We start from the raw sequence: 27,050 nt of genomic DNA, 5'->3' as shown, positions 1-27,050 counted from the left end.
ATATAATTGTATAATTTTTGGGAAGTATATCTCACTATAGTGATAAAACTTCTTTTGTAAAATAAAAACCACCATTTTGTACTATAAAAATGTTTATAAGGTGATTAACATATAGTCTAATGCATATATTACATTAAGACAGTTCTTAGAAATCGAAAAATTGTTATTTTATATTATTGATTATAGCTGTAATTGTCCATAGTACCTACATTATCAAAATATTATCTTTTATTAACCTATTACCTTGGACTATTGTAAATTATACTTAAATACATACGAGATGTTCAGTCCTTTAAACACTATTTGTTTAAATTTCAAATGAAATACATCAATAAATGCTCAAAAAGTCAACTCTTTGCCAATATTTTATAATATTAGGGTGGTTCTCATAAAAAAATAAGTTTGACCACAGAGCACATATACAAACCTGCTAATTACGAAAATATGGTCCAGCCTCATATAATTTGCAAAAACCAGAGTTTGAACAAATCCATTCTTGAAGGAATTTATGAGAGTGAGTTTGTTTCGTGAATCCTCCTGTATGTATTTACATTTTTATATCGTTATACTGCAGTCTGTATATTATGATATGTTATGTATATTTATTGCTATTTGTATGGACTACTAAACTATAATAATATTATTGTGATCTTGCCAATGAAATAAATTGGTGGATTTCGCACCACCAACGTCCGGGTCGATATGGGCCACACGTGAATTTTATTTAAACACGTCGTGCACGAAATGTCGTTCACCAGACGGGCACGCTAACTATAATATAAATTATATTGAATTGTTTAGAGTTCAATTCGATTATTGTCGTTTTTTCGTCAACCGTCACACATTTATTAACTGGCAAAGACGTGAAGTAGGTAAAACAGGCGCAAGCACGGATCCAGAGAAAATATCTGGGGAGAGGGCTACAATTTTGTTACAATACAAATAAAATATACTATATTGCATTGATTATAAATACAGTAGCTGTAATCAATGCCTGCAGTATTTTTTAATAGATCTAGCCTTTTCCCATAGCCTCGGTTTATCCCCCCCCCCCCGGTTGTACACTTTAGTGACGTATATTTTGTTTTAATGGAATTGTCCATCATTTTTGGAGGCAACGTTTTTACTACATTTATAAAGTTAAAATGGCCTCAGAATACAAATATTACTAGGTTTATGATGTGGATAATATTATAGTAATACATTGTGTATTGTGTATGCCTGTATATATTATAGTATTATACCTTATGACTTATGCAGTGTATCATACTTTGGAGTAATAATAATAGTACTTTGTCTTCTTGAATTCTTTTGGTTTATGATAAATAATTAAATATCAGTCAAAAAAGCATACCGTGAAAAACAGTTATAATATTATCCTGTCAGTGGATTTCCAACTGTTGGTACGTACATAAAATATATCAAATTTATTTTCGTTCTACTTTATATCAATTATACTATTATATTATATATTTATAAATGGAAATGTGTGTGTTTATATTATATACTTAAAAACTACTAAACTGATTTTCACAAAAAATTTGGGTGTCTACGGTTAAATAATTGGACGTGAACAGACTTTGTTTTATATTTTTGTTGATTTATACCGTATAAACTGTTTTAGGTACCCACGTACTCAGAAATAACAAAAATAACAACTAAAGACTAAAGAATTCTGTATTTTAAAATGGATTGATTTTTGTGGAAGTATACCTAAACCAATTAAGTCATAAAGTAATAATTATACTTAATCGTTATAAACAGGGTTGGGATTTTAAAGCATTTACGTATTAGTTATGAGATGATTAAAAATAGCAGAGTAAGCTAAAAATGTGTTTCATGATACAGAGAACTCAAATTAAAAATTTTATTTTGAATATTTTACGATTTTTTAGTTTTACTGCTTTGTTGGGTTTTTTTGAGGTTTTTTTGCATTTTTACTTGTTTTTGAATCAAAATCTGTCATATTTTATGAAATTACATTTTAGTAAACGTGTTTTTAGATTTTTGTCACACACACTTTTTTACACATACATTGTAAATGTACCAATAGATTAAATAAATAGACCAATTACGATGATGCAACACATAATCTAATAATACCTATATTTAGGTATAATATAATACTAAGATATTTTTGTTATCTGCTGATTTTGTTGGGTTTTTTTTTATCGATTTCTACTGCGATTATTAATCGCCGATTATCAACATTGTACCTATAGTCAATTCATTTTATACAGTCGTCTCGTGTGACCGTACTCGAGTGTTACGTTGTATTTTCACCTTTCGGTTTAACGTGTAGTAACCTTGTTTGGAAATAGCAAGTAGCAGTAGCAAGGAATAGCAAGTGTCAAAAAAGTATTTAAAAAAGTTCCGAGTCGATAAAAATTATTTAAAAATGAACGTCCTGGAGTAAACTTGCAGCTAGAACCAGTTATTACACGTTGGGGAACCTGGATTAATGCCGCTACCTTTTATTGCGAGAATATACAAGCTGTTCGTCATATTATTGGATTACTCGACCAAGATGATGTGATTAGTATTCAAAAAGCAAAAAAAATGTTTAGACAAACCTAATCTTGAAAATAACCTGGCATACATACATTAAATCAAATTTTTCTATTTTATCTGTGGCCATTGATATATTGCAAGCAAAAAGTCTGTCCTTAGCCACATCATTAAATATTATACACTAAACGGTGAACATGGTAAACCTATATATCTCAAATTAAAAAAACGTTTTACAAAAAAATAGTGATATTTCAAATATCTTGGATGGTGAAGAAAATACAAATATTGGTGAATTACTTGGTGAACTTATATGTAGCGATAATGTATATTTCAAATACGCACCAATTGTATCAGTGGAAGTTGAACGTTCTTTTTCGACGTACACGACTTTGTTGGCAGACAACCACCGTAAATTCAAATTCGATAATCTGGGCAAGCATTTAATAATTCAATGTAACACTCAAGGTAAACATTTTAAATCGCTTACTTTTTATTTAAAATTTTTTTAAATAATTAATTGGGTAATTTGTTTACAGCCCTTCAGGATTCTGGCCAGAGTGACTAAACTACGTATACTTATTTAAAATTTGTAAGTGATTATTGATTAATTAATAAGTTTCCTATTTTTTCGTATTTTGTTGTTTTTATAGCATATTTTCAACGCTCATTTAGGGATAGTTAAGGTCATATTATAGCGCATATTTAAGCAATTTTAAGTGCTATAAAATCCCAACCCTGGTTATAAATTATATCAGCCAGTGGTGGATGGCCCATAAACCGATGTACACTGACTTCGAAGTGTTCGTCCACTGACTATTGATGTAGGTACCTATACACATACTCGGAAAGGTTGGTTTTTAAAATTGTTCATTTTTTCTAGTAATACAGTATTATACATTTATACATATTAAATTATACATCAAAATATCAAATACCTAAACCATGTTAAAATGGTTGTCTATCGCAAATCGATTATCATAAAATAATATTCTGATACAAGTATATTCAATTATTTATATTATTAAATTACTCTAAAACGTTTCAATTATGACATTTCGGAATAATAATAGCTGATCAATATTTTTTTTTAAGTTGAGAGGACATATTGATTTTACTTATTTTCACTTTTACCACTATGTAACATAGTTTAATTTAGATGGGTTGACTTAAAGTATGACAGGTACAGTAGTTTATTTGGAAACGTATTTTTATTTAGTTTTTTTTAACCGTGCAATTTTTAAAAAAAATTTAATTATATTTTATTTACACTGAAATTGAATGGTGACATGCGTATTATAACAGAATTACTGGATCTCAGTAAAGTGTTTATAAAAAATATGTCATTTTTATCATATAACTATGATGTAACCGAAATATAACAAATTTTTGTAAAAAGGGAAAATGAAAAATTCATCAGGACATTTTATGTCAGTGTGTAGTGTAATGGTATAACATGATCACAGCTAATAGAGAGCGTTTGTTCTATACCTTATATAACATTATTTGAATTACTTATGTACCTATAAACACAAGTGTACAACAATTATTATAGTACAAGTCAATGAAATATTAATATTTCTTTATAAAAAACGCATAGCATAATATCTGGTAAATTAAAAAAAAATATTATAACGAAAGCTACTTGAATGGGTTACTTATAGGTGTTTTCTTTGAAACATTCAAATAATTAAAAATTTGTAGACAATCTGCAGCACCAAGGGCGTGATTACCTACATTTTATCAAGTTTGCATTTTGACCGGACTTTAGTTTTCTTGTTAAAAATCACCTTTTTTTCATAACTAGTCTTAAGTATCGGTAACTATAGCCATGTTATATTATTATTAATGTTTTATTTAAATTAAATACAAAAATGTTTGGTGTAAATATATTGCATAATATTTTATCCAAGGTGGATTTATTTATTTAAAGTGATTTGATTTTATCCATGACGTAAGATTTCAGGATTCGTTTTATGTACACTGTTTTGAGGTACAATAGTGTCCAGAAATATTTAAATTGAAATTTAAATTGAGTAAGCTTACTTGTACGTACTAACTTAGTATTATTAAGTATGCTATATCCATAGTATATTAGATTATAAGATGAAAAATATAAAGATTTTAAGTGTCGGCGTACTGAGAAAACATTTTTTTTGTAAGAACTCTTATGTTATATTTTATTGGAGAGCCGTAATTTTTTTGATTTGCCAAGTTGTTAGCATTATTTCAAAAAAAAATTGAAATTACGCCTCTGGGCCTAACATTATAAAACTCAAATTAACTGTCAACTATAAATTAACGGAATATTAAAAAAATTATTCGTTATAATGATATTTTTTTAACAGTATTAAAGAATTTATTGGAACAGTTATTTATTTGGAAGTCAAATTTTATATTATACGATGACTCATTATCACTTTCAAATTCAGTTCATTAATTACGCCAGCAGAGTAGTTCACCAGAATATATTCTACTTAAAGAGGCGTGGTAAATACAGCAGTGTATGGTAAGTTATGATGATCAATGAGCTTAAATTTACTTGCCTACAAAGTATAGTATAGGTAGGTGTGTTTTTACACTACAATCTAAACTAAAAAAACTGGCTCAAGCAATTGTGACAAGTGAGTACAACTAAATTCATGATTATGATTGCATTTTTATATGATTATTAAGCTAATGATAATTTCATACATGTCATGTTGTGTTGCATAAATGTTTCTTAGAGTTCGGGTCATTATAAAAATAGAATATAAATACAACTTGTCCAAGTGTATGTTTTTTCTTTTAATCCAAAGTGAATTTGCTACCAGATCGCAGCACATAACGAAAATTCATTTAAAATAAATATCTGTAACACCAAATAACACTAACAATTTGTAATGAAGCTGTGCTAACTTAGCCTTTTTTTTAAATGTGTTTATTTATAACAGAAAATAAGTCCAATATGTATAATAAATTAGGTCGATAACTAAAATTATTTTTTTATTTTGTTTAAGACTTCAACTACTAGGGTTATGAGCCCGGTACTGTTTTGGGGGGGAGGTGGTTGGTTGGAAAACGTTTGTATGTGTGTCAAGAATATATGATGCTAAGAACACGGATGATCACCCATCCGAGTGCTAGCAACGACGACCGATGAGTACGCTCAAATCGTTGCCGCAGATTGAGCGTACGACCGCTCTTCACCAAGCCACAATAATACATTTATATGGGCGACAATGTCCATCGTTATCATATGGGTATGTTCTATCTGCATAAGCACATAAACAATATAATAATTTTAGATAAATCATTTTTACGTTCAGTATGCCAATTGATCCGATGAATAACAATTACACTCACACACAAATTTTGAGTTTATAGATTCTTTTTAGAACCTGTGACAAGACGTGACAACTAAAGTATGTATAGAATAGTTTATCATAATATAATGATTAAAGCGAACGCGCGAAGCATTCAATTAATTTAAATACCATAATTTTGTTAGTATTATATAATTGATATAAGACTATTGTACCTACCTTATATTATTATGACACCTCTAAAAATCAATTTGTACTACTCGATTGAGTTGATTCATTTAGATAAATTGATAAAAATGTAATAAATAATTATGGTTAATAAGCCACTCGTGGTTATCAATAACCGAGTTTGTCTCACTTGTGGTAAAAGATTTTTGAGTTTTACGTAGAAAAATATTATATAACTTTAAGCTGGATGAAAAATATCCTAAGCTCGTATGTACTAACTACTCAGTAAATATATATTACTTTTAAGTTCAATCATAATAATCTATAATAATTATTTATGCAAGTCCCTACTTTTAAAATAGACGTGTTTTTTTCATATGTACAGGTTAGTTTATATTGAAGACACAATCATTTGAATAATTTAACAACAAGACAACTTCCAAGATAATACTATTCGTACGTTTTATTTGTTATTATTCGGTTCAATGCTATTTTTACTGACGTTTAACTTCATTCTGTAAACGTACCGTATAAGTAATTGTATTAGAATAAAATAAATGCAAATTATTGATATTCATCTTTCCGCCGTTCACTGTCTACTGTGGCAAACAAATTACAACGGTACACATCTTGAGTTGCTTTTTTTTCGCCTGACCGAATTTCATACTTTCTAGCAAAACTAACGTGCTGGTTGTAAAATATACTCTTTCGTCTGTGAGGTATGTTGTGTAAATGGCACAAAAATACAAGGAGTAAAATGAACACAACAATATAAAATATTATCAATAACAGCTATCAAAGCATCAACTAAGTACTGTAGAATACCGCCGCATCGGTAAGTAAAATGCAACTAAATGTTTGTCAAAAAAAAGCGTATATAAATATCTATTTAGATCTAATATAAATACGTCATTTTATCTTTTATTATCATATTATTAATACTTATATTACGTACATCTCTATTTTCCAAACCTAACCAGTGTATATAATATTGTACCTCTTGCAAGACAATTCTTGACTCTACTGAAACATATTTTTTAACACGACATGGCATTCGGGATTTTTTTTTTTCAATATAAATGAGTAACCAATACACATACACACGATGAGCAAACATGTGATTTATAATGACTATTTACCTGCTTTGACTTTTTTTATTTATATGTTGATGTATTATACAGTAAAAATATCAGCTAATGGCCATAGTTGGTGGGTTTTAGATCATTAAAAAAAGAAAAATATCTATTTTGTATTTTTAATTAAAATGTCATCATCTCGTTACAGTAGGCGTACAAAAAGTTTTTTTTAAAAAGGTAACGAAATATTTTTTTTTCTTTCATTGTTTTAAGGAACGTTTAAAAGTTATACCATTATCTTATACATACTTTCCCATAACGGTACTACGATTTGGGTGTTGACATTTTCAATTAATGTTCTTGGTTAATATTAACATATTATTTTTTTTCTAAAAACTTTCTAAAATCATCCACATGTAATTCGAGTATCGAAGGTATACCTAGTTCAAAAAACGATGTTCGTATACATTTTATATGAGTTGAGATTTCAAGCGATTTCTTTCAATGAAAAAATCTTTTCCCTCTAGCACTATTTCTTTATAATTTTTAAATCAAGGGAGTAAAAAAAACCGATTTTTCTCTCATTTGAAATGTTTAGAATACTCCATTTAAAAATTGTAAACACTTATTGGGAGTAATAATAATATTATCATTTATTGATTTAACTACCATACATTTCAACTTACAGAAGTTTCAGCTCATTGCCTAAACAATTTGTAGGTGCATTGTGTGTAGATTATAACGATATATTTTTTTAAATCGCATACACTATTCATTCACTTTATTAACGTTCTGCACGATACTACATAACTATTATTGCATATTCTTGCTAACAATAAGATTATAAAAATCATGACAATTTTTAATAATAATGTATTGAATGGTGTGGTATAATATAATAAATTGAATAATACACATAATACGTATAAAAATAAAATATTTTATACCTCTATTTTTTTTATAAAAATATAAATATCAACAATATCTCACACTTTAATTTATTACTACATTTTTACGAATAAAATATTTATTAGATATATACATTAAGAGTTATATATTTGAATATAACTATTGTTACCTATATAGTTACTATAGTTAACCTATTTACCGTTAAAATTGATTATGAACAATATTTTTGAAATTATTAAATAACAGACACCCTAAAAAGTGCATAAATATTTAATTTAATAATTGTTTAATAATCATGTATTCAATTCATCAAGAATTTTACTTATTAATATAATAATATAGCGTCTATATACTATACTAAGGTTTTTATATATTATAGTAATCAAGACTATGTTACTTAGGTTCTTATTGATAATCTTATAAAAAATATAAATCTTATACAAATCTATATCTTATAAATAATATTTATTGTATTATATTGAACTACTATATTTTATTTTTCATCGTGTTATAATATAGTAAGGTTGATTTATTAGTTAAAATGTCATGTGCAGTTATTTTATACTTTGATGACTTTCCAAAATGTGACTTAATTTAATTTTAAGATATTATAGACTTGATAATTTTTCAGATACAAAGTATAAAATGTATGTTTAAAACGCAAAAAACCAAAATGTACTATCTCAAAGAAAACATTTTATTATGATTCAAGAGGAAATTTGTTTTGATTTTGAATAGAATACATTTTATTTATGATTACAAACGAATATTGGACTATAGTTTTTGTAACTGAGAAAAATTAAAAAAAAAAACATGTTATAAACAATTTTATAGAAAAAGGTACTTTTATTTTTATTTTTATTTTTATTCAAAAAGTCAGTAAGTATATATATTTTTTTTTATCGGTCAAGAAAACGTCTACTATGCGTCTTGGTGAAGTGATCACTGGTCTCGTATAGGTCTTGTATTTTATACTGCGTGACTGTTTTTTACTGACAACGTGGGGAATTATAAATGTGGGTCATATGACCATCGAGTTCCGTTAATAATATTGTGTATGTGGTCGGATGGATGGCTGTACACGTAAGCAGCTTCACATAGAATTTCTCCAGGCACATTCCTATCTAATCCGCTTTCTCTCCAGCATTAAATCTCCCTAATAAAGCAAATATTAATATGACAATAATTTTAAATGAATATGAAATACCAGAATGTAGAAACCAGAAATCGTCATATTTTTATTATTATTATTATTATTATTACTACCTATAACAATACATTTATTGATTTCAACAATAATTATCGATAGAAAATTATAACGATATAATATTATGATAATAAATATAAAATAATAATTATGATTATTGCGATTTATTCGGGTACTTAAAGGTTGAGTTTATAATTTATATCTGATTATGATAATATTGCTATGAATATATTATAATAATATTATAGTAACAATAGTCAATAGAAAATAATTAAAAATATTTTATGAGAAGATACTAAGATTACTAACAAGATGTTTGTAAAATTGTTGTAAAATATATCTTACTGCAATAAATTATTATTCTGTACAGTATTATTTTAAACTACGTTTCACATATTTTAAAGAAAATCTTTTATCATCATTACAATAAATTGTGTATTTTTTATAGACGATAAATTTCAATTCCAAGAAATAACTTCCATCACTTAAAAATTCGAAATTACATCAGTATTTAATTTTTTTATTCAATTAATACCTAGTTATTCTAATATTTTATCCATATACATTTAAAATAGCGAGAACAATAATAATTTTAATTGAAGCACTGTGAACACACACAATACCTCTATGTGAGATATATTATAAACATAAATTGTTACCAGCTGTTGAGTGTATGGCTCAAAATAATTAAAGGAAGAATAATATTCTAACTATCGCCAGGATAGTATATACATATTTTTTATTTATTTTATTTATGACGAACCTCTGCATTTGGGCCTTTTGGATGGCATTTAATTATATATTACCATTTTTTTTGTTTTGTTTAATTAAAAAAACGGTGATAATAAAAAATATATAATAATGATAGTATGTTATTATTCTATATATAACATTTTAATAGAAAGTATTATATATGTGCTATTTTTAGGAGTTTTGTTAATGCATAATTATTCACTTTTTAACCTGAGATGAACGCGTTAAAACATAAGTTTATTATAAACTTGAATGCACGATTCTCTTATTATAAAAAATTATTATTTATGATATATTTTATTTATTTTAATACTCGAGTTATTTATTTTGACTTGAAGAAATAAGACATTTCATTTTTTAAATAATTTATTCAGTTAAAAAAAAAAACGATTATCTAAAATAACAATTTTCTAAATTTTCGTGTTTAGTAGGTGCCTATAAATTAGTATGCATCAGTAAACATTTTAACATAAGATATTATTATTTTGAAAATTACATAGAAACCCATGATGCTAACATTTTTTTTTTCGGGGATCAGACTTCATTTTTTTCTATTAGGATTAGTTCAAAACTTTCTCTTTCTTCAAAGTGGTTTTGACGGTGAAACATCGTTAGATCCGGGTCCACCACTGTATTATTATAAATACATCACAGGTAGTAGTTATCATTCTATACTAAATATTACTATAAACTATTGTAGTCATATTTTACTCATACGTTTTCTACCAAAATATTTCAAGGTATAATAATAAATTGAATGCTCAAATTATAACTAAAAAAAGACCATAAAAACAATTAAAACTATACAATAAAGTTTTTTTTTTATATTCTAATATTGTACTTCAGCTTTAGCTCATAATAACTTATAACAATAATTATTATTTTAACTACCAGAATAATATACATACGTCCTACTTATTTTGTCTATTTACTTAATCATAAATCATAATTATTCATTTTCTCTGATCATCAATTTTGAAAAATATAAAACATGGATGTCATTTTATTATATGTTCATTCATTATGTTATACATATTATCAATCTATAATTACGTATTCAGAAAGTGTGTACTAAAATATTTGGTTTTTACTACAGAAAAATGTTAAAAATTATACATGGAACAGTTTTTTTTACATACGCCATCAAAAATGTGTTTTTTTTGAATTATTGAAAAAAATTTTTTTGAGCTTTGTAAAAAAAAAGGTGCAGTTAAATTTTAATGTCCTGGGTAGAGTGTATGCCGACGGTATTTCGTTATTGTAAAACATAATTATACATTGGAAAGAAAACTACAAAGCTGTACAATGTAGTATTTAAATGTGTACAATTTTCGTAAAAATATTTAAAAAATAATAATTATTATTATTATTATTATAACAATAAGAAATATTAACAAAACTAAATATTTTAATATTCACATAAAATAATTAATAATATTGTTTTTAAGATTATTTTTGTTCAGTAATAATTATATTGTTCGTCTTATTCGAAATTAAATTTGAATCTTTTCTTTCATAAATCATAATAATCTATAATACCTATGTTATGTGTACTTACTTATACCATTCAACCTGAGGTAATATCAAAATCTTTTGCAAAATTACTATTAAAATCTAGCAAAAACTACTTTGTTACGTATTAGGCAAAACGCCAACTCACTTCCAATATTATAAATTTTGAATTCGCATCTAGACCGATTGCGATTGGCTGAATGATATTTCTGTGTATGTATACTGAATAAATGTTATGAAAAATATTTTATGAAATAAATTCTAATTATTATTTAAAGTAATATAGTGGTTATAATTATATGCACAGTTTATCCATATTATTTATATTTTTAAAATAGTTAATTATTGTAATATTATTCTTTATTAGTATTACAATTTAAAACTAATAAAATATTTTATTTTGAATTATTTAAATATAGTACCCTATATTAAATTCAAATCTATATACCTAGTGCATTTATTTTTAAATATTTAATATTAAATTAAATTTGCACTTGAATTGAACTTAAGTTTTATTTACTAAAAAATATCATAAAATAAAATATACCTTTACCTAATTATTTAAAATTTGAAAAACTGATTCACTGTATACCATTATACAATTATTAGTTTTTAATTTTTATACGAATTATAAATTGATGAGAACAAAAGAAAGTAATATTCGAAACATGCCCAGGTACGAAAATAATTATTCTAATCGTAAACATAATTATATTTTTTTATTGTAAGTCCACGAGTGAAAATTCAATACCTCTGATATTCTTATAATTTAAGGTTTTTACATGTTTTAATGAGTATGTAAAAACAATGATGTGAGACTCGATATTTTTATAAATAAATATCAAAAAAAGCACAGTTACAATTTTGATTAACTTATCGATAACACGATATATGGTAAAAATATAAATTGGTTTTATATTTGTATGTACCTAAATCTATAAATTATAGATAATCACTATGTATTATTATAATATACTACAAAGACTCAGTACAGCGACGTGACAACTTAGGTATTATTCATAACTTATGAATCATAAGTAATTAATAAGCCATGCAAATTGTAACAGTTATAATTTCCATCTATTATAATTGGACTTTTAACCCAATATTTTAATAGTTGCTGTACGGCGAGTTTCGACCGATGCGTTAAAGTCTCCGTCGGGATACGACGATTTTCCAATTCTCATGTTTTCAAATGAAAAACATTTATTATGTATTTATAGCATAATTACGATGATGTTTAAACAAAATAAATAGTTTACTCATCTATAACAGTAATTTTATTTTATTTTGGTGTAACACCAACAATAAAATATCGTCTTTTTCGAATTCTAAACGATTGTCAGCTACATATAAACGTCTTAACATTTTTCATTTTATTTGTTCATTATTCGGGTGTAGGTAGGACGTATATTAACCTAACCTATCTGAAATAATTACAATGAGCCGTGTATATATATGACCCGAATTCGTGTCCTTGATGTGTGCCTGTGAGTATACACACACATGGACGGATGGGAAACGTCCGTCGGAATGTTACGGCCAAGGTTGTGTTGACCCACAATGAGAAACTAGTCGCGAGCGCACGGTCCCTATACGGTCGTAGATATTATTATATAGGTATTATAATACATAGGTACATGAAATAAATAAAAAGAACATCGATCCGCGGCCTCCAGACTACTTTCCATCGTCGATCGCCCATCGGGCACCTGCAGCACTTTCTTCTCTCTCCTGTTCGAACGCGCGTGCGCCCGTGTGAATAAACCGCGGCTGCTAGGTGGGTTTGGTATATTATATATAAAAAAAATCATACTGACATAAAACGCACACACTCCGAACAGACACACCTAGCCATAGAAACGATGGTTCTATATTATATTCTACGTCCAACCGTCCGGCTTTATAATACAACTATTTTTCTCGGAGTACAATAATTTCCTTTTCACATATGATCATACAACTGCTATAACCCATCATAGTTATGTGTATATGGTGTTAAAATATAATATGACATTATTATAATTAAATCGGAAACTCGTATATGTGATGCTCCAGAAAAGTTGGGGTGCCTACAAAATACAATACAGGAAATAGGTTTAAATAATATAAAGTTACATATAGGTATATGGTATTATAATGTACCAATAGAGCAAAAAATATAACCATAATATTATGTATTAGGTTTATGTTATATGGAAATCGTATATAGTTCCTAAGCAGTAATGTTATTTTTTATGGGTTTAAAGTTAGGAAGATGTTTTACAAATCGTATATGTAAGATGTAACTACGTTTCGAAACGTATTGAATTTACATTAAAAAATTGTATATACTTTGTAATTTTTTTTAGTTATTAATATTTTATAATTTAATTTTTAAGGTCGTTGTAACGTATGTAATCAAAACTATATTTTCTTTGGCAAATATTTACCGAAGATAAAATATTATTCCTGTCTTAATATGTTGTCATGACTTGTGTTAAGCTTTTTTGCTACAAATAAAGCTTAAATGAAGAACGAAAAAAAATCGTATTCCTTATATTATGATCTTCTATACCTAGTAATATTGTAGATGGTTAATTTAAGCAAAATTTATTTTTGATTTCATGTGTACTGACATAATTTTTGAACATATGTCAACCAATAGAGTTTATTGTTGTGCACCAATGGCCATTATTTTTATCAAAGAATATAATTTTGTTTCTTAAATACCATCATGAAATACGCATTCACACCAAAACAATTTTTTATTTTATATTTTTAATAGATTTTAAGTTACTATATCTGAGAGTACAAAGCCAAGATTAAAAAGCGTTTTTTTATGAATTTTAATTTTCCAATAATATTTACACCATAAGACGGTATGACGATTTCATTATTCGATTACACGTAGATACATGCAAACCAAAATAAATATACTATAATTTTTTATGTATATATGTTGTTTGACTTACATTTACATGTTACTCACACGCTCACGCTGCACACGATGTAAATAACGTATAGCCTTATAGGTATGTTAAATCAAAATTTCGTATCACTCGATAAAATTTATTTATTTTATAGTACCTAATTGTTTAGATTCTGATATTCTTTTAAAAGACATATTATGATTTATTTGTGTGATTTTAGCTATTTTAATTGTTAAGTTATCTTGTAGGCTCTATAATAAAATACTTTTTTTTCTTAATGTGTTCCGTGCTTTAGGACAGTAGAATTACCGAACTAATTCACACTCATAATTGTGCGGTGAACTTTAAATAAATGGTCATAATAAAGTAGGTATTTAACTATACAATTCAATTATTTAGTAAATAAGTAAATGGTTTAATGTGAAATTGTAAGATCCTAGTAAAATGTTTCTGTGTACCTATTCACCTATAAACATGATATTTTAGGTACTGTTTAAAATTTAAATATTAGTATTCCCATAATGTTTTCAAAACACATTTTGTTCTTTATAATTGTTGTGTATACGCATGTCGCATGGGTCGTTAAAAACAATAATACACCCACACTATGAGACGAAATAGAAAACACAAAACACTCATTTGCATTACAAACGTGTGATACGAGTAATCGATTCCAAGCACTTCTTCATTGTGACTAACAAGGGGAAAGAATGAAAAAATTATCAAAACAAAACAATTATGCAGTCAAAGATGACTGTTTTGACTCGAAGAAGTTGCTCGCTATTGTTCTAAAAACACACACTCAATTGTTTAGCGAAGACACACGTAAAAAATCAAAAAAGACACGAACTGTTCACACACTAGCTGACTTGGCATTTGGTTAGTTTTATTAATAAAGGACATAATATAAACATTGTGTTCAGTCTTCGTCGAAGCGTTATCATAGTCGTTGGCGATGTGTTTTTGAACCATAATGGCTCTGAAATTAATTTGTGTGGCCACTCTTGCTACTGCGATACCATTGACAGCGTTTAATCATAGTGACGGAAAAAGAGAATCTGACTTTGACAAGATATGGGAGACAACAATGAAACAAGGTATCAAAATGTAAAATATTATTCCTAATAAATTGGAATTGTATTCTATTATATTTCGATTGTTGTAATTTACTATGGAAAGATGGCTTTTCATTAGAGGGACATAGCATTTGATAAATCGCCTTAATCGTTTATAGACCATTAAGATCATAATAATAAAGTTACATACCAATTGCTAATAAGCTGATTGTCTAATCATTTAGGAAACTTTTTTTCTAATTCATTAAAATCGTTGATCATAATAATTAAATATAATATGGTATAGAAAAAAATCATAAAATCATAAAAAATTGTAACTATAATTATACAATACTAATAATATGTAAAATAAAAATTGAAATTGAATACAATTGAATAGGTAAAACTCGTTAAATCCAATAATAATATTTTTAACTTGTAACTAATAGTGTATTAGTATTATATTATGTGCCGTTTAACTTCTATTCAAATGATTCCGTTTTTCATATATTTACCTGTAAATTGAACCAGTACACAGTGACTCCGACGGTCATGAATCATTAGCTAGAGACCATATTTAATACTATGTGGTGGGATTAGGAAAAGGACCCGTCTGAATATCTGCAGGACGCAACTCCAACCGTTATTAATTATCCATGATAATAGTTTTTCACTGGGAAAACATACTGTAATCTTTTTGTACCATGCTTTTTGTAACAATTTGTTACCATTCATAAAGAAACAAATTACGTATGTCATGGTCTTTTTTTACAACTTAAAGACAATCAAAATTATTCATTTACACAGATTCATTTTTGTTTTTAATTTATTAAAAATTACCGAGCATTGATATCAAAAAAAAAGCTATGACACAGAAAAGTACTAAATGAATATTTGTTAAGTCTACTGTAAATAATATTGTACACACTCGTTTAAGTTTGTCCCACTGGAAACCGTGTTTTTATATTAAAATCCTATTATTACTCAATAACTATTAATATTATTGACATGGGACCTCTTTTAAAATACTTTAAGCTAGTATTTTTTTTAAATATACTAATCAATTAAGAATAAACCAACACCTCAAAATGTTATTAAAATTGTCTATCGTAACCCCTTTAATTGCGAGCGTGTGGCGTCCACCTGATAACGTGACCGAGTATAATCAGCTGTAATATAAGTTTGTGGACACCAAACGAAATGTTCAATATTTTATTTATTCATTTACTTAATCATTTTAATGATACAATACGGGCTTAGACCAATTTAAAATTACTGTATTTAAACATACGAAATAGTGGTGTGAATATAACATATTTAATATCAATATAAAAGAGAAAATAATATTTCAAAAGTAGGTGTAAAAATATTTAGAAAAATGAAAAGGACATCTCAGAATATTATTGGCTGTACACATACAACATAGTGATGTTTCATTTAGACAATGATGTGTTGAGGTTGTAGGGCACTAAAAGGTAACCATGAGTAAGTAAAAATAGACATGAACAACATTTACTGTAGAAGGAATTTGGGAGAATATAGGTAAGGTGATTTGGTTTGGTCAATCAATAATTTAATCAAGAAACTAAGATTGTCAACAATGTATGTCAGATGATATTTAATATTAATTCCCTAACGTCAAAATGATCATTATTACTCCAAATTCCGAAACAGTTGGATGATACACAGGTCATTCCTGCCAGTTTAGTTGCCTATTCTGTTCGACTGTTTTTGACTCTAATACTTCCAAAATAAATACATTTAATATAACCGCAGTGCTTTCTAGTGATTAAGAAACGAACTAAAAAAATACATTCCACTACCTATTGGTTATTTTATAAATATTACGCCGTTAAATTATTCGATACTTAAAAATAACATTGTACACAATTAATGCGTATATACTTAAATAGAGTTTATTTAGATTTATTTTACTGATATTTAGTTTAATATTATCTGACAAATATCTCAATAGTGAGTACACTATTTGCACACCGAAACTCGTGTTAGAAATACTGTTTTTTATCTGTTTGGATTTGATTCAGTACATAATACTCATATTATGATATAGAAATCAGTATGAATAAAAATATATTAATACAGGCTTGGATTTTCAGAAGAATTTGACGGCATGCCACTACCCGAGAGTTCGGATCTACCGACTGTCACTCAAATTACACCGGCAATTGTGAAAATCGGACAACGTTACGGTGTTCCGTACGCACAATTTTTGGGAAAGAAGAAACCCCATCACAGTCCTGGTAATTGATTCGATAAAAACGCATAACATCTTCTCAGAAATAAAATAAATTAAATCCAAAATATCGTGGTACTGTTTGTTTGCATGTTCAAAAATAAAATCAGTTTAATATTTTAAGTCTCTCGCACTGACGATCGTCAGTTATTGGTATGACGAACAATGACACGACGGTCAACGATCAATCGGTTATATGAATCAACTTATATTAAATTATGTTTAAGATTAAATATCCACCACTGCATTACCTTTTAGTGCACAGCTATTATGACTGAATAAATAAATAAAAATAAATTATTGTTATGATATTCTTTTTTGTGTTATTGTGATGAATTATAGTTTTAATAAATTAAGGAACAATTTGAAACAATAATTTAAATGATTTTATTTTCAATAATCAAACAATTTAATCATATTGACATATTTTTACCAATTTAAATTAGATTATTTGAACATTTTAATCACTGCTAAGTAAAAAATTCACCCATCTATGGGTTTTATTTTTCTTTAAAAATGTGCAAGATTTAAAGCATTTAGTGTTGACATTAATATATCGAGGCAATAATATTATACCTACATTGTCTCTAGACATAACGTAAACAATGACACTGACACATATACTTTATATTGGTGTGTAGATCTATAAATTCCACTTATTATTTACTCTCATAATGAAAAACTGAAATTTAAAAAAATAGGCAAACCTTTCGACACCAAATACTTTATATTATTATGCTTTTGAGATTTTACGTAAAATGCTTAGTTTTTCAATATTCGTATTTAAAATAATTAAAAATAATGAATTTAGCTGTGTGTTCATAAATTCATATAATTTCTGTATCTTTTATTTTATTACCTCAGTTGTAAAATAACATATCTTATGAAATTAACCATATGTTATATATTATTTTGAAGTATATTATTCGATATTAATAAATACATTGAATTGCCAAGGATCTTCAGCTCGTATAAATTGTTTTCGTATGAAATTAAATATTTATTACTTATACAAACAATATATTTTTTTAATATGACTAGGTGTTATCTTAAATATTCAATATATTATGTCATAACTATATTAAAACAATACTAAAATATTAATATTTGTGTATCTATATTTAAATGTTATTTAATACAATCTATTTACATAAAATTGTTGATTGGTATGTAAAGCCATAAAGATAACTAAAATAATAGTTAAAATATTATATTTTATTAAAAAAATATAATTCGATAGCCAATAAACATTATTATACGATCAATAATATTCTATTAAAAAGTCGAAGCTGTAAATTACTTATATTATAAGAGTTGTATACAACTGAGCACCATGAATGACTATTGTAGTCTGTAATGATTGAAATCTATTACAATACATTGGGTAAATCGAGATGTCTTGAAAATAATAATGCCTAGGTATATTATTAATTGTTTTAACGATTCATCGACCTGTCGAGAGTTAGGGAATGTCCATTTTCTTAACGCAATATATGTTAATACTTATTACGTAACTCAACTTCAAGAAAAAACGAACATTTAATATAAAATCGGCGTATCTCGGCTTTAGTGCACTTCTGTTCAGATAATATAGCTCCGGGATGATTTCCAAACCGCGCGTTTTCGTTTTGCAGGGAAAAAAGACGATTTCATGGAGCACATGGTGGGCGCTTCTCTGATGTCGGGCGGCACGTTGTTGTCTTTGGGTGCATTGGCTCTGGTCGTGATGGCCAGCAAAGCGCTGCTGTTCGCGTTTGGCGCCATCGTGTTGACGTGCATGAACTCGGGCTGGTCGACCGGATGGCACAAGCCCTGGGAAAAGTCGAGCACCGTCTACGAAGTGGTCGCTAAACCACAGATCACACACGGTCACACCTATTCTGCGGAAGTGCACCACGACCCTTACTCAGCAGCACACCCCCAGCAGCAGCAGCAGTCATCTGGCGGTGGAGAATACTACGCCGGATATCCGGTGCAGCCACATTGATGGGCGTCGGAGACGCGGCTTCTATTCAGCTGCTATACGTCACAATATTTATTGTTTTATTATTTATTATTATTATTAGCATCACTATAATACTACAATTACGAGTGTAATTATTGTTATCGTTGTTATTGAATCGATTGTCCTTCCCAAGAAAATATAATATATATGGATCTTTGACGAGTCTTGTATTGAATTGGGATTTGGTGGACCAATGTAATATAGTATAATAGATGTGATTTTATTGTTATTTTTATATTATAATTTATAACCGATTTTCGAACACGTTCCGACAATGACGATGTCAACGGCGGCGGTTTTCCACGACTTTAATTCTCAGGTCCCGTCCTTTTCTGCGGCGGAATATATCCGTCGAATAATAAAAACGTCTCCCATCGTATTATTATATTTGCGAGTAACTATTATCATTAATATTATTATTATACATTATAAATCGCATATAATAACATAAGCAGACCGACAGCAGCAGCTGCTGCATTTCACGCATTTCTTCCAGAAAACAATGTGATTTCTCGTCGAATATTATCACGTTTAATCGTACAGTATAATAAATAATAATATATATCATATTATTATTTATCGTATTATTATTATTATTATGAGCGGCTGTCGATTTGCCGGCGCGCGTATTGGGTCTCTACGTGTTCATTTAAATGTCCGTCAAAATATACTCAAATTGGTCCGTCGTTGTCCGCGAGATCTTCTCTATTATTATACTCGTAGTTTCACAATATTTATAGAAGACGGTCAGCCCTAATCGAGCCTATAAAATTCAATACCACATACATCGCCAATACTATTATTGCTGCAATCGCTATGAATTCACTCGATCGACTGTGACTTCCATGATTTAACGACGTTCGTTTAAACTCCCTAACCCATATCAGTGGTGAAACGACCAGAATATTTGACAAAATATGTCCCAGACAAAAATATAATCTGATGTGATGGTAGGTGCAGGGTGGGCGGATCTGTCTTACCGGACAGTGGTCGGTTCTCAGGTGCCAGTTTGATACTTTGGTACCAAATAACTTTTGAGTGTAATTACATTTCAATAGAAATATTTCAAGGGTAGGCGTGTTTGAAACATTGTTCTGTCTCGTGAATAAAAATTGTGTGCGATGACTTTAGCCAATATCTATGTATTATGTTTATGTAATATATTATATTATAATGTTGTCAGCAACAGTGAGTTACAGTGGTTGAACAGCGGTTAGCTGAATGCAATCGCCTCCAAATGCCTCTGGAAATTGATAAAAGTAATAAATTAGAACGAATTAAAGCGAGAATCATTCATTCATATAAAAACATATATTATTAAATTTTATTCATGCTCAATAATCAATAATAAATTGTTTGCCTTATAACATACAGTTATATATATAATTACAAGTAAAATTCTTTTAGAACTAAGTTACTAATCGTCATATAATGTGGTGTTGTACATATAGCATATACCATAAGCAGATTGTTATTGCATATTATATAAAACTTAAATATGCATGATATTCAGACAGAAATGTCAAAGTAACTGTTTATTTTAATAGCTTGATGATTTTTAAAACAAAATTAACTAAATACGTTTATATGGGTAATATCGAAATATTATTTATCAATTTCATAAGTGTAACGTATGCTCAGTTATGTTTACTAATTCAAAAACAAATTGTGTCCACCAAATAATAATTTTTTAATTTATTAGTATAGGCACACCTATCTAAAAATATTCATTAAATATAATTTTAGGTAGCTGTGCTTTCTTTAGAAGTGTTTAACTTGTGATTATAATGTAGTTGATGGCTTGTTAGTTGTTACTAGTATCGTAATATTTGTATAATGCTTTTCGATGCGGTTTAAATAAATAATAATTGTAGAAACGTGACAAGCGATATAATACCAGTTTTGCCTATAATACAATGCCTTCAAGATGCCGATGTGCACAAATATATTTTACTATTCGATTTTATAAATTGCATATGCTCAATTAGCAGTCAAGAATACCAGATTTCTAGGACCATTGTCAAACAAAAAAAAAACCACCAAACGTCCGAATAGAAACATTTTCTAATTGGAAAAAAAATGATATCTCGGGATTATCATTCCGTCTATACAAATACGAAATAATAATATGCAGTAAATACCAAACGTCATACATTAATAGTCAATAAAAGTGAAAAGAATATGATAGAATTTCCAATTCTAGAATAATATGTTTTGAATTGTGTAAAATTTTTGATTTTTTTTTTGTTCGTACCTTGTAAAATATTTATTGTTGAGCGTTTTTGTCAGACTTTTCTATTGTTTAAATAATTATTAGCATTGCAATTAAACTAAATAATAACAATTAAGATTTTCAGATATCACGAGAATAGTTCACTGCACAATATTATTGATTATTGTTTACCACTATCGGGGTTTATTTTCACTACAATTCACTGCAATTTCAAAACGGACATGCGTACACTGTGTTTTGAACTGCACATTATTTTTGGCTGTTGTTTGGTTCTGCGTTCAGGAAGCGTTCTGGAAAATCACACAATTTACTCGACAAAAAATACGATATTTACAATAATTGCCCGCCCTACAGCCGGTCACTTAATTGGTCAGATCGTAATCGTTTTACTAGCCTTATTATAAAAACTTAACTACCATAATCTGCTGACTTCGGAGCTAAGATAACGATCATAATATTACACACACCGACTATATAGCGGCTTGTACGAATATTCCGTTTTGTTGTGCGACGGCGCAATTTAAATCCGACCACCGTTACTGCGAGCATGACTAGCATGCATCGTGTCATGCACACGCATTATATTTTACTCTTGTTTGGATTTCGAAGTCGGACAATGTAATTGGAATAAACTACCAGACTTGACGAGTGATTTATGATCGGCGGTTTAACCGTGTTGATGAAAAATTGGGCAACACGGCAGTTTAGGTAAGTACAAGCGAAGACCACATACATGTATGCCACCGAGAATATTAGGTATATTATTGTGTGTTATTATTGTTGTCGTTAATTCATAGTGTGTTCTTCCTCTACACAAGTGCGTTGTATCGTACATTATTTTTAGACGATAATAAAGACTTATGGCGTACACGGTGCATATTCGTGCTAGTCTTAGGTTAAACGAAAACGCAAAGGGTATATAAAATAATATGTTATATATACATGTATATGTGTGTTTGTTCGAAAAAGTCAACAGTGATCGAAAGAACTGTGCGGAGGTTTCGACGGGTACAAATTGTCTGTTGAAAAATTAACGAAAATAATGAGATTATTGACATACCACATACGTATGCAATACTATTATGCTCAGCACCTGAATATCTGACACAGAAAGTACTATTCACTCGAGTAATCGTCAAACAATTTAAGTGACGTTTTCACATTTTATTTATTTTATTCATATTATCTAAGTAATATAACATACTGTTTTTTACTTACTCTTTACGTATTCATTGAAGAGTTCGCTTCCCATATGGTTTTTAATCATTTAATACAGAATATACCTAAATAATATAATTTTAATGAACTAAATCAACTCAAAAAGTAGGCTTTTTTTATTATTTTCTGTTACTATCACATCATTGTATTGACATCGCATTGTTGACAAGAAAAAACGTCATATGTGACAAATTTACGAATTATAGGTTTTTCTGTCCCTCTAACCTAACCCAATACCTCATTTCCCGAACACCTTTTACCCGAATCGTAAATAAGTATTTTAAAATTGATAAATTATAATATATATAAAGTGGCCAATGACCTGTTGTAGAGGCCTTTATTTATAATAATAAAAAAATAAATACATATAAAATAGTACATAATATAATAAAGTAATACAAAAAAATAAATAATTTTACACAATAAAACACACTAATTTTATGTGTATTTGAAATTGAAAATATAACGTCGGCCAATAGTATGCGAATAATGCGACTCCACGGTTGCAACTATTACAATGATTTACATGTATTTACCTATACAAGGGATAATAATAATAATAATATTGCAAGCTAGTCGTGATATCAGTTAAATGTTCATATACTGAAGATAATACCTAATAGAATAGCATTCCACACCATTACAGTTTTCATATTTTTATAAATATAATATTACGAATAGTATACAAATATCATAGATGCGAGTGTCATCTTTTATCCATTCTGTAATATCACGGAGTAAAGCTATATATATATATGTATAACTATTTTGTATAGTAAACAAAATTTATAATAATCGTTCGGCTGACGAAGTTAGTCTCGTCTCACCACTTGCTCCGTGTATTGTTGCTGCCAGGTCATCGGTAAAGTAAAATATTTTATATTACATTTTGTTTTTACATTTTAAAATATACGTTAAATTATATTCGGTATAACTACTTGTCTTGTCGAACATCCAAATCCTCTCACATTCCCCCGTTTGGTACTGATCTATCACTACGGATATACAATTACACACCGTATACCAGTAGTGATAGACAATAATTTAATTGTCACCACATAACATTTATGGTGGAGGCGCCGGGAATCTGTGGCACTTTAGTCACCAACTATACATATTTTTAAGCATATTTTGTTGTAACAACTGTAAAGTGCGATAAAATCAAGATCCCCGTACTTTTTTGTAAATGCTATATTTATCGCACGGAAAACATAATTGTTATATAGCAATTTTAGTAATGGGTATAAAATATAATTTAATAATAAGCTCATCCTAAATTTAATTTTTAAATTTTTTTATTTCGAGAACAATAACCGTTCGGAAAAAAAAAGTTTGGGAAAAAAGTTTTTGGGTTTTTGGATTTTCGGTTTAAATACCATTCGGAAATTTCAATTCCGGAAAAATAGCGGGTATCCTTATAAATATACGGCTGAACCGCGTGTTGTATCTGTCGGTTAACACTTTTCGTAGTAATTAGCGTTTCAATACTATATAACAGTGGTTCCCAAACTGTGCACCGTGGTGCCCTAGGGGCACCGCGAGCACTTTCTAAGGACACCGCATTCTACGGTCTACGGTTATCAATGGGTATTATTTTTTGTTCTGTCTTTCATGTTCTTCACAGCAGGGCGCCGTGGCTAAATCGGGTCCAAAAAAGTCACAGAAAAAAAAGTTTGAGAACTGCTGCAACATAATCATTGACTTACGCGTCAACAACGCGGTGACTGGAAGGGAGAGGGTTAAGGGTTCAACCTCCCTCGAGAAATTTTCCGAAGTGACCCAACCGGTGGTCGTTATATTATGCGGTCTCGTGAAGACGCCGCTCCATAACCGCTGACGAGTGACGTACCGACGTGATATTAAATTAAGCAAATCGATATCATTGTCGAGCGACGTCAGCCATTAGAGCCAGTAAATAGCTATGTAGTCGTACTCCAGGCACATAATATTATTATTTAGGTACGTGTGAATGATGAGCTCCGGGCCAGAGCGTGTAAAAATGGTCAACGCACGTCGCGAGCGCGCAAATTTCAATAGTCTTTTGTGCTACGTGAATATAATAATAATATAATAATAATATTATATTTTATATTATATTATACATTACGACAACAATAAACACACGCGCGATAATGGGGCAGTCCCGTCCGGTCATGATATGATCGGTCGCGGCGACGCATTGTGTTTTTCCTTTCTTTTTCCAACGCGTAGGCGCAATAACTATTATCCTTATACGGCTTACGTATACCTATACATATGTGATACTTAAGGTATATATATAAATTATTATATGCCCAAGTGAAGTCGGGAATTCATCTGCACAATTTATGTGCGACTTTTTAAAAATGGCCCCTAGTGACCAAGTGTAAATATGTGGCAGTTCTGAGATGCATCTTTCAAACCTCCTATCTTCACAAAATTGCAAGCTTTGGAAATAGTTATTTTCATATGGCGTATGTCAATAAATACTATACATATCGAAACCTAATGTCATTCGTGTCCATGCTGATTTAACGGTCATGCTCATCCTTTTTTTTATTCTATGTTAATGCATTTGTATTTTGCTTAAATATTATTATGATTTTTAGAGTATTTTTAAGTAAGTACAGTAAGTAAGACTATATGGGTATTTTAAAACAGTTAAATTTTACATAGCATGATATTTTAAGGTATACCTATACAACGACGATACAACCATATTTTACTGTAGAGACTGTAGAGTGTTAATCAGATAATTTGTATGGACATTTTGAGGCATTTAAATCGTAATAGTAGGTATAATATAGTTAAATCAATATTGTAGTATAGTTTCTGAGTTATTTAACTTTAATATATAGTTCTTAATAATGGTTTTACACTTTTGAATAAATATAAGTATGTAAATACAAGTAATGTTGATTGCCTATATTTAGGACATTATTGGCTGTATGATAATAATAATTAGTCAATACCAGATACCAGTCTAAGATTTTAGTTTAAACTTGTAGTGTATTACAGCTTAGTAGCTTTTGCTTATAATATAGATACCTAATCGGATAATTTCCGATTTCTTGATTTTTTATCAAGATTTTGAATAACTGCTGAAATAATTCTAACCATTTNACTTAAGGAAAAAAACATGCAAATGCATATAAATCCTAGCCCTAATAATAATAATTAGTCAATACCAGATGCCAGTCTAAGATTTTAGTTTAAACTTGTAGTGTATTACAGCTTAGTAGTTTTTGCTTATAATATAGATACCTAATCGGATAATTTCCGATTTCTTGATTTTTTATCAAGATTTTGAATAACTGCTGAAATAATTCTAACCATTTTTGAGTCTTGTCATAAACGTTTAAGTTGCCTATGCCCTAAACTCTGATCATAGATTATCAATTACCTTTATTCGTCAAACGTGAAACCATAGCCGCAGTAACAATGATTTAGGAAAAAGTGTAATTGAATATAATTCGTCAATGGTCGTAAAAATAACACAACTAACTCTTGCTTAATAGTAAAAACAATACCCCTCAATGATAAATTGGCTATTAGGACTTACCAAATTTGATCAATACTGATTTTTTTATTTGAAAAATCAATTTGTATAATGTTTATTCTAACATCATACATTTATGTGAACCTGAACAACGTTGGTGATTTGACCCTCGCGTATACTTTGTTCGCAGGGTGCGGCTATAGTCGAGGAATAAGCAGTTTATCTGTATCTGTAGTGTTATGATATTGTCGTTGTTGCATTATGAGGCCTACAATACATACTCGCCACACGGATATATTATTAAATCGTATATTGTTATTTCTTATTATAGTTTTTAGCTAGTGTATAATATGTGCACACGGCCGTTTTCCCTACCGTGGATTTTCAAGCGGGGGGATGGACTGCCACCGCGCGACCCAGATCGCCGGCCCCGCTTGTCCGCCTATAACTGATCTCG

At 28.8% G+C, this 27,050-nt stretch overlaps 1 protein-coding gene across 1 annotated transcript; it reads left to right on the top strand.

Annotated features, from left to right (window-relative positions):
- The first annotated feature begins 15,224 nt into the window (after nucleotides 1-15,224).
- On the top strand, nucleotides 15,225-19,865 carry LOC111039423. The gene is made up of 3 exons (XM_022322943.1): nucleotides 15,225-15,447; nucleotides 17,523-17,666; nucleotides 19,294-19,865. The coding sequence occupies exons 1-3, from the start codon at nucleotides 15,324-15,326 to the stop codon at nucleotides 19,644-19,646; spliced, it is 621 nt and encodes a 206-aa protein (XP_022178635.1). The 5' UTR covers nucleotides 15,225-15,323; the 3' UTR covers nucleotides 19,647-19,865.
- Nucleotides 19,866-27,050: the final 7,185 nt, after the last annotated feature.

This window comes from Myzus persicae, unplaced genomic scaffold, assembly GCF_001856785.1.
Source record: "Myzus persicae strain clone G006 unplaced genomic scaffold, MPER_G0061.0, whole genome shotgun sequence".
Classification (NCBI taxonomy): domain Eukaryota; kingdom Metazoa; phylum Arthropoda; class Insecta; order Hemiptera; family Aphididae; genus Myzus; species Myzus persicae.
Note: the sequence above shows the minus strand (reverse complement) of the source record. Positions and strands in the feature narration are given on the sequence as shown.

Bases quoted from the DNA above. Each gene is read 5' to 3' on its own strand.
- LOC111039423 (XM_022322943.1), top strand. From the start codon at position 15,324: ATGGCTCTGAAATTAATTTGTGTGGCCACTCTTGCTACTGCGATACCA. The intron at 15,448-17,522 runs GTATCAAAATGT...TTGGATTTTCAG, and splicing joins GGAGACAACAATGAAACAAG to AAGAATTTGACGGCATGCCA. The intron at 17,667-19,293 runs GTAATTGATTCG...TTCGTTTTGCAG, and splicing joins GAAACCCCATCACAGTCCTG to GGAAAAAAGACGATTTCATG.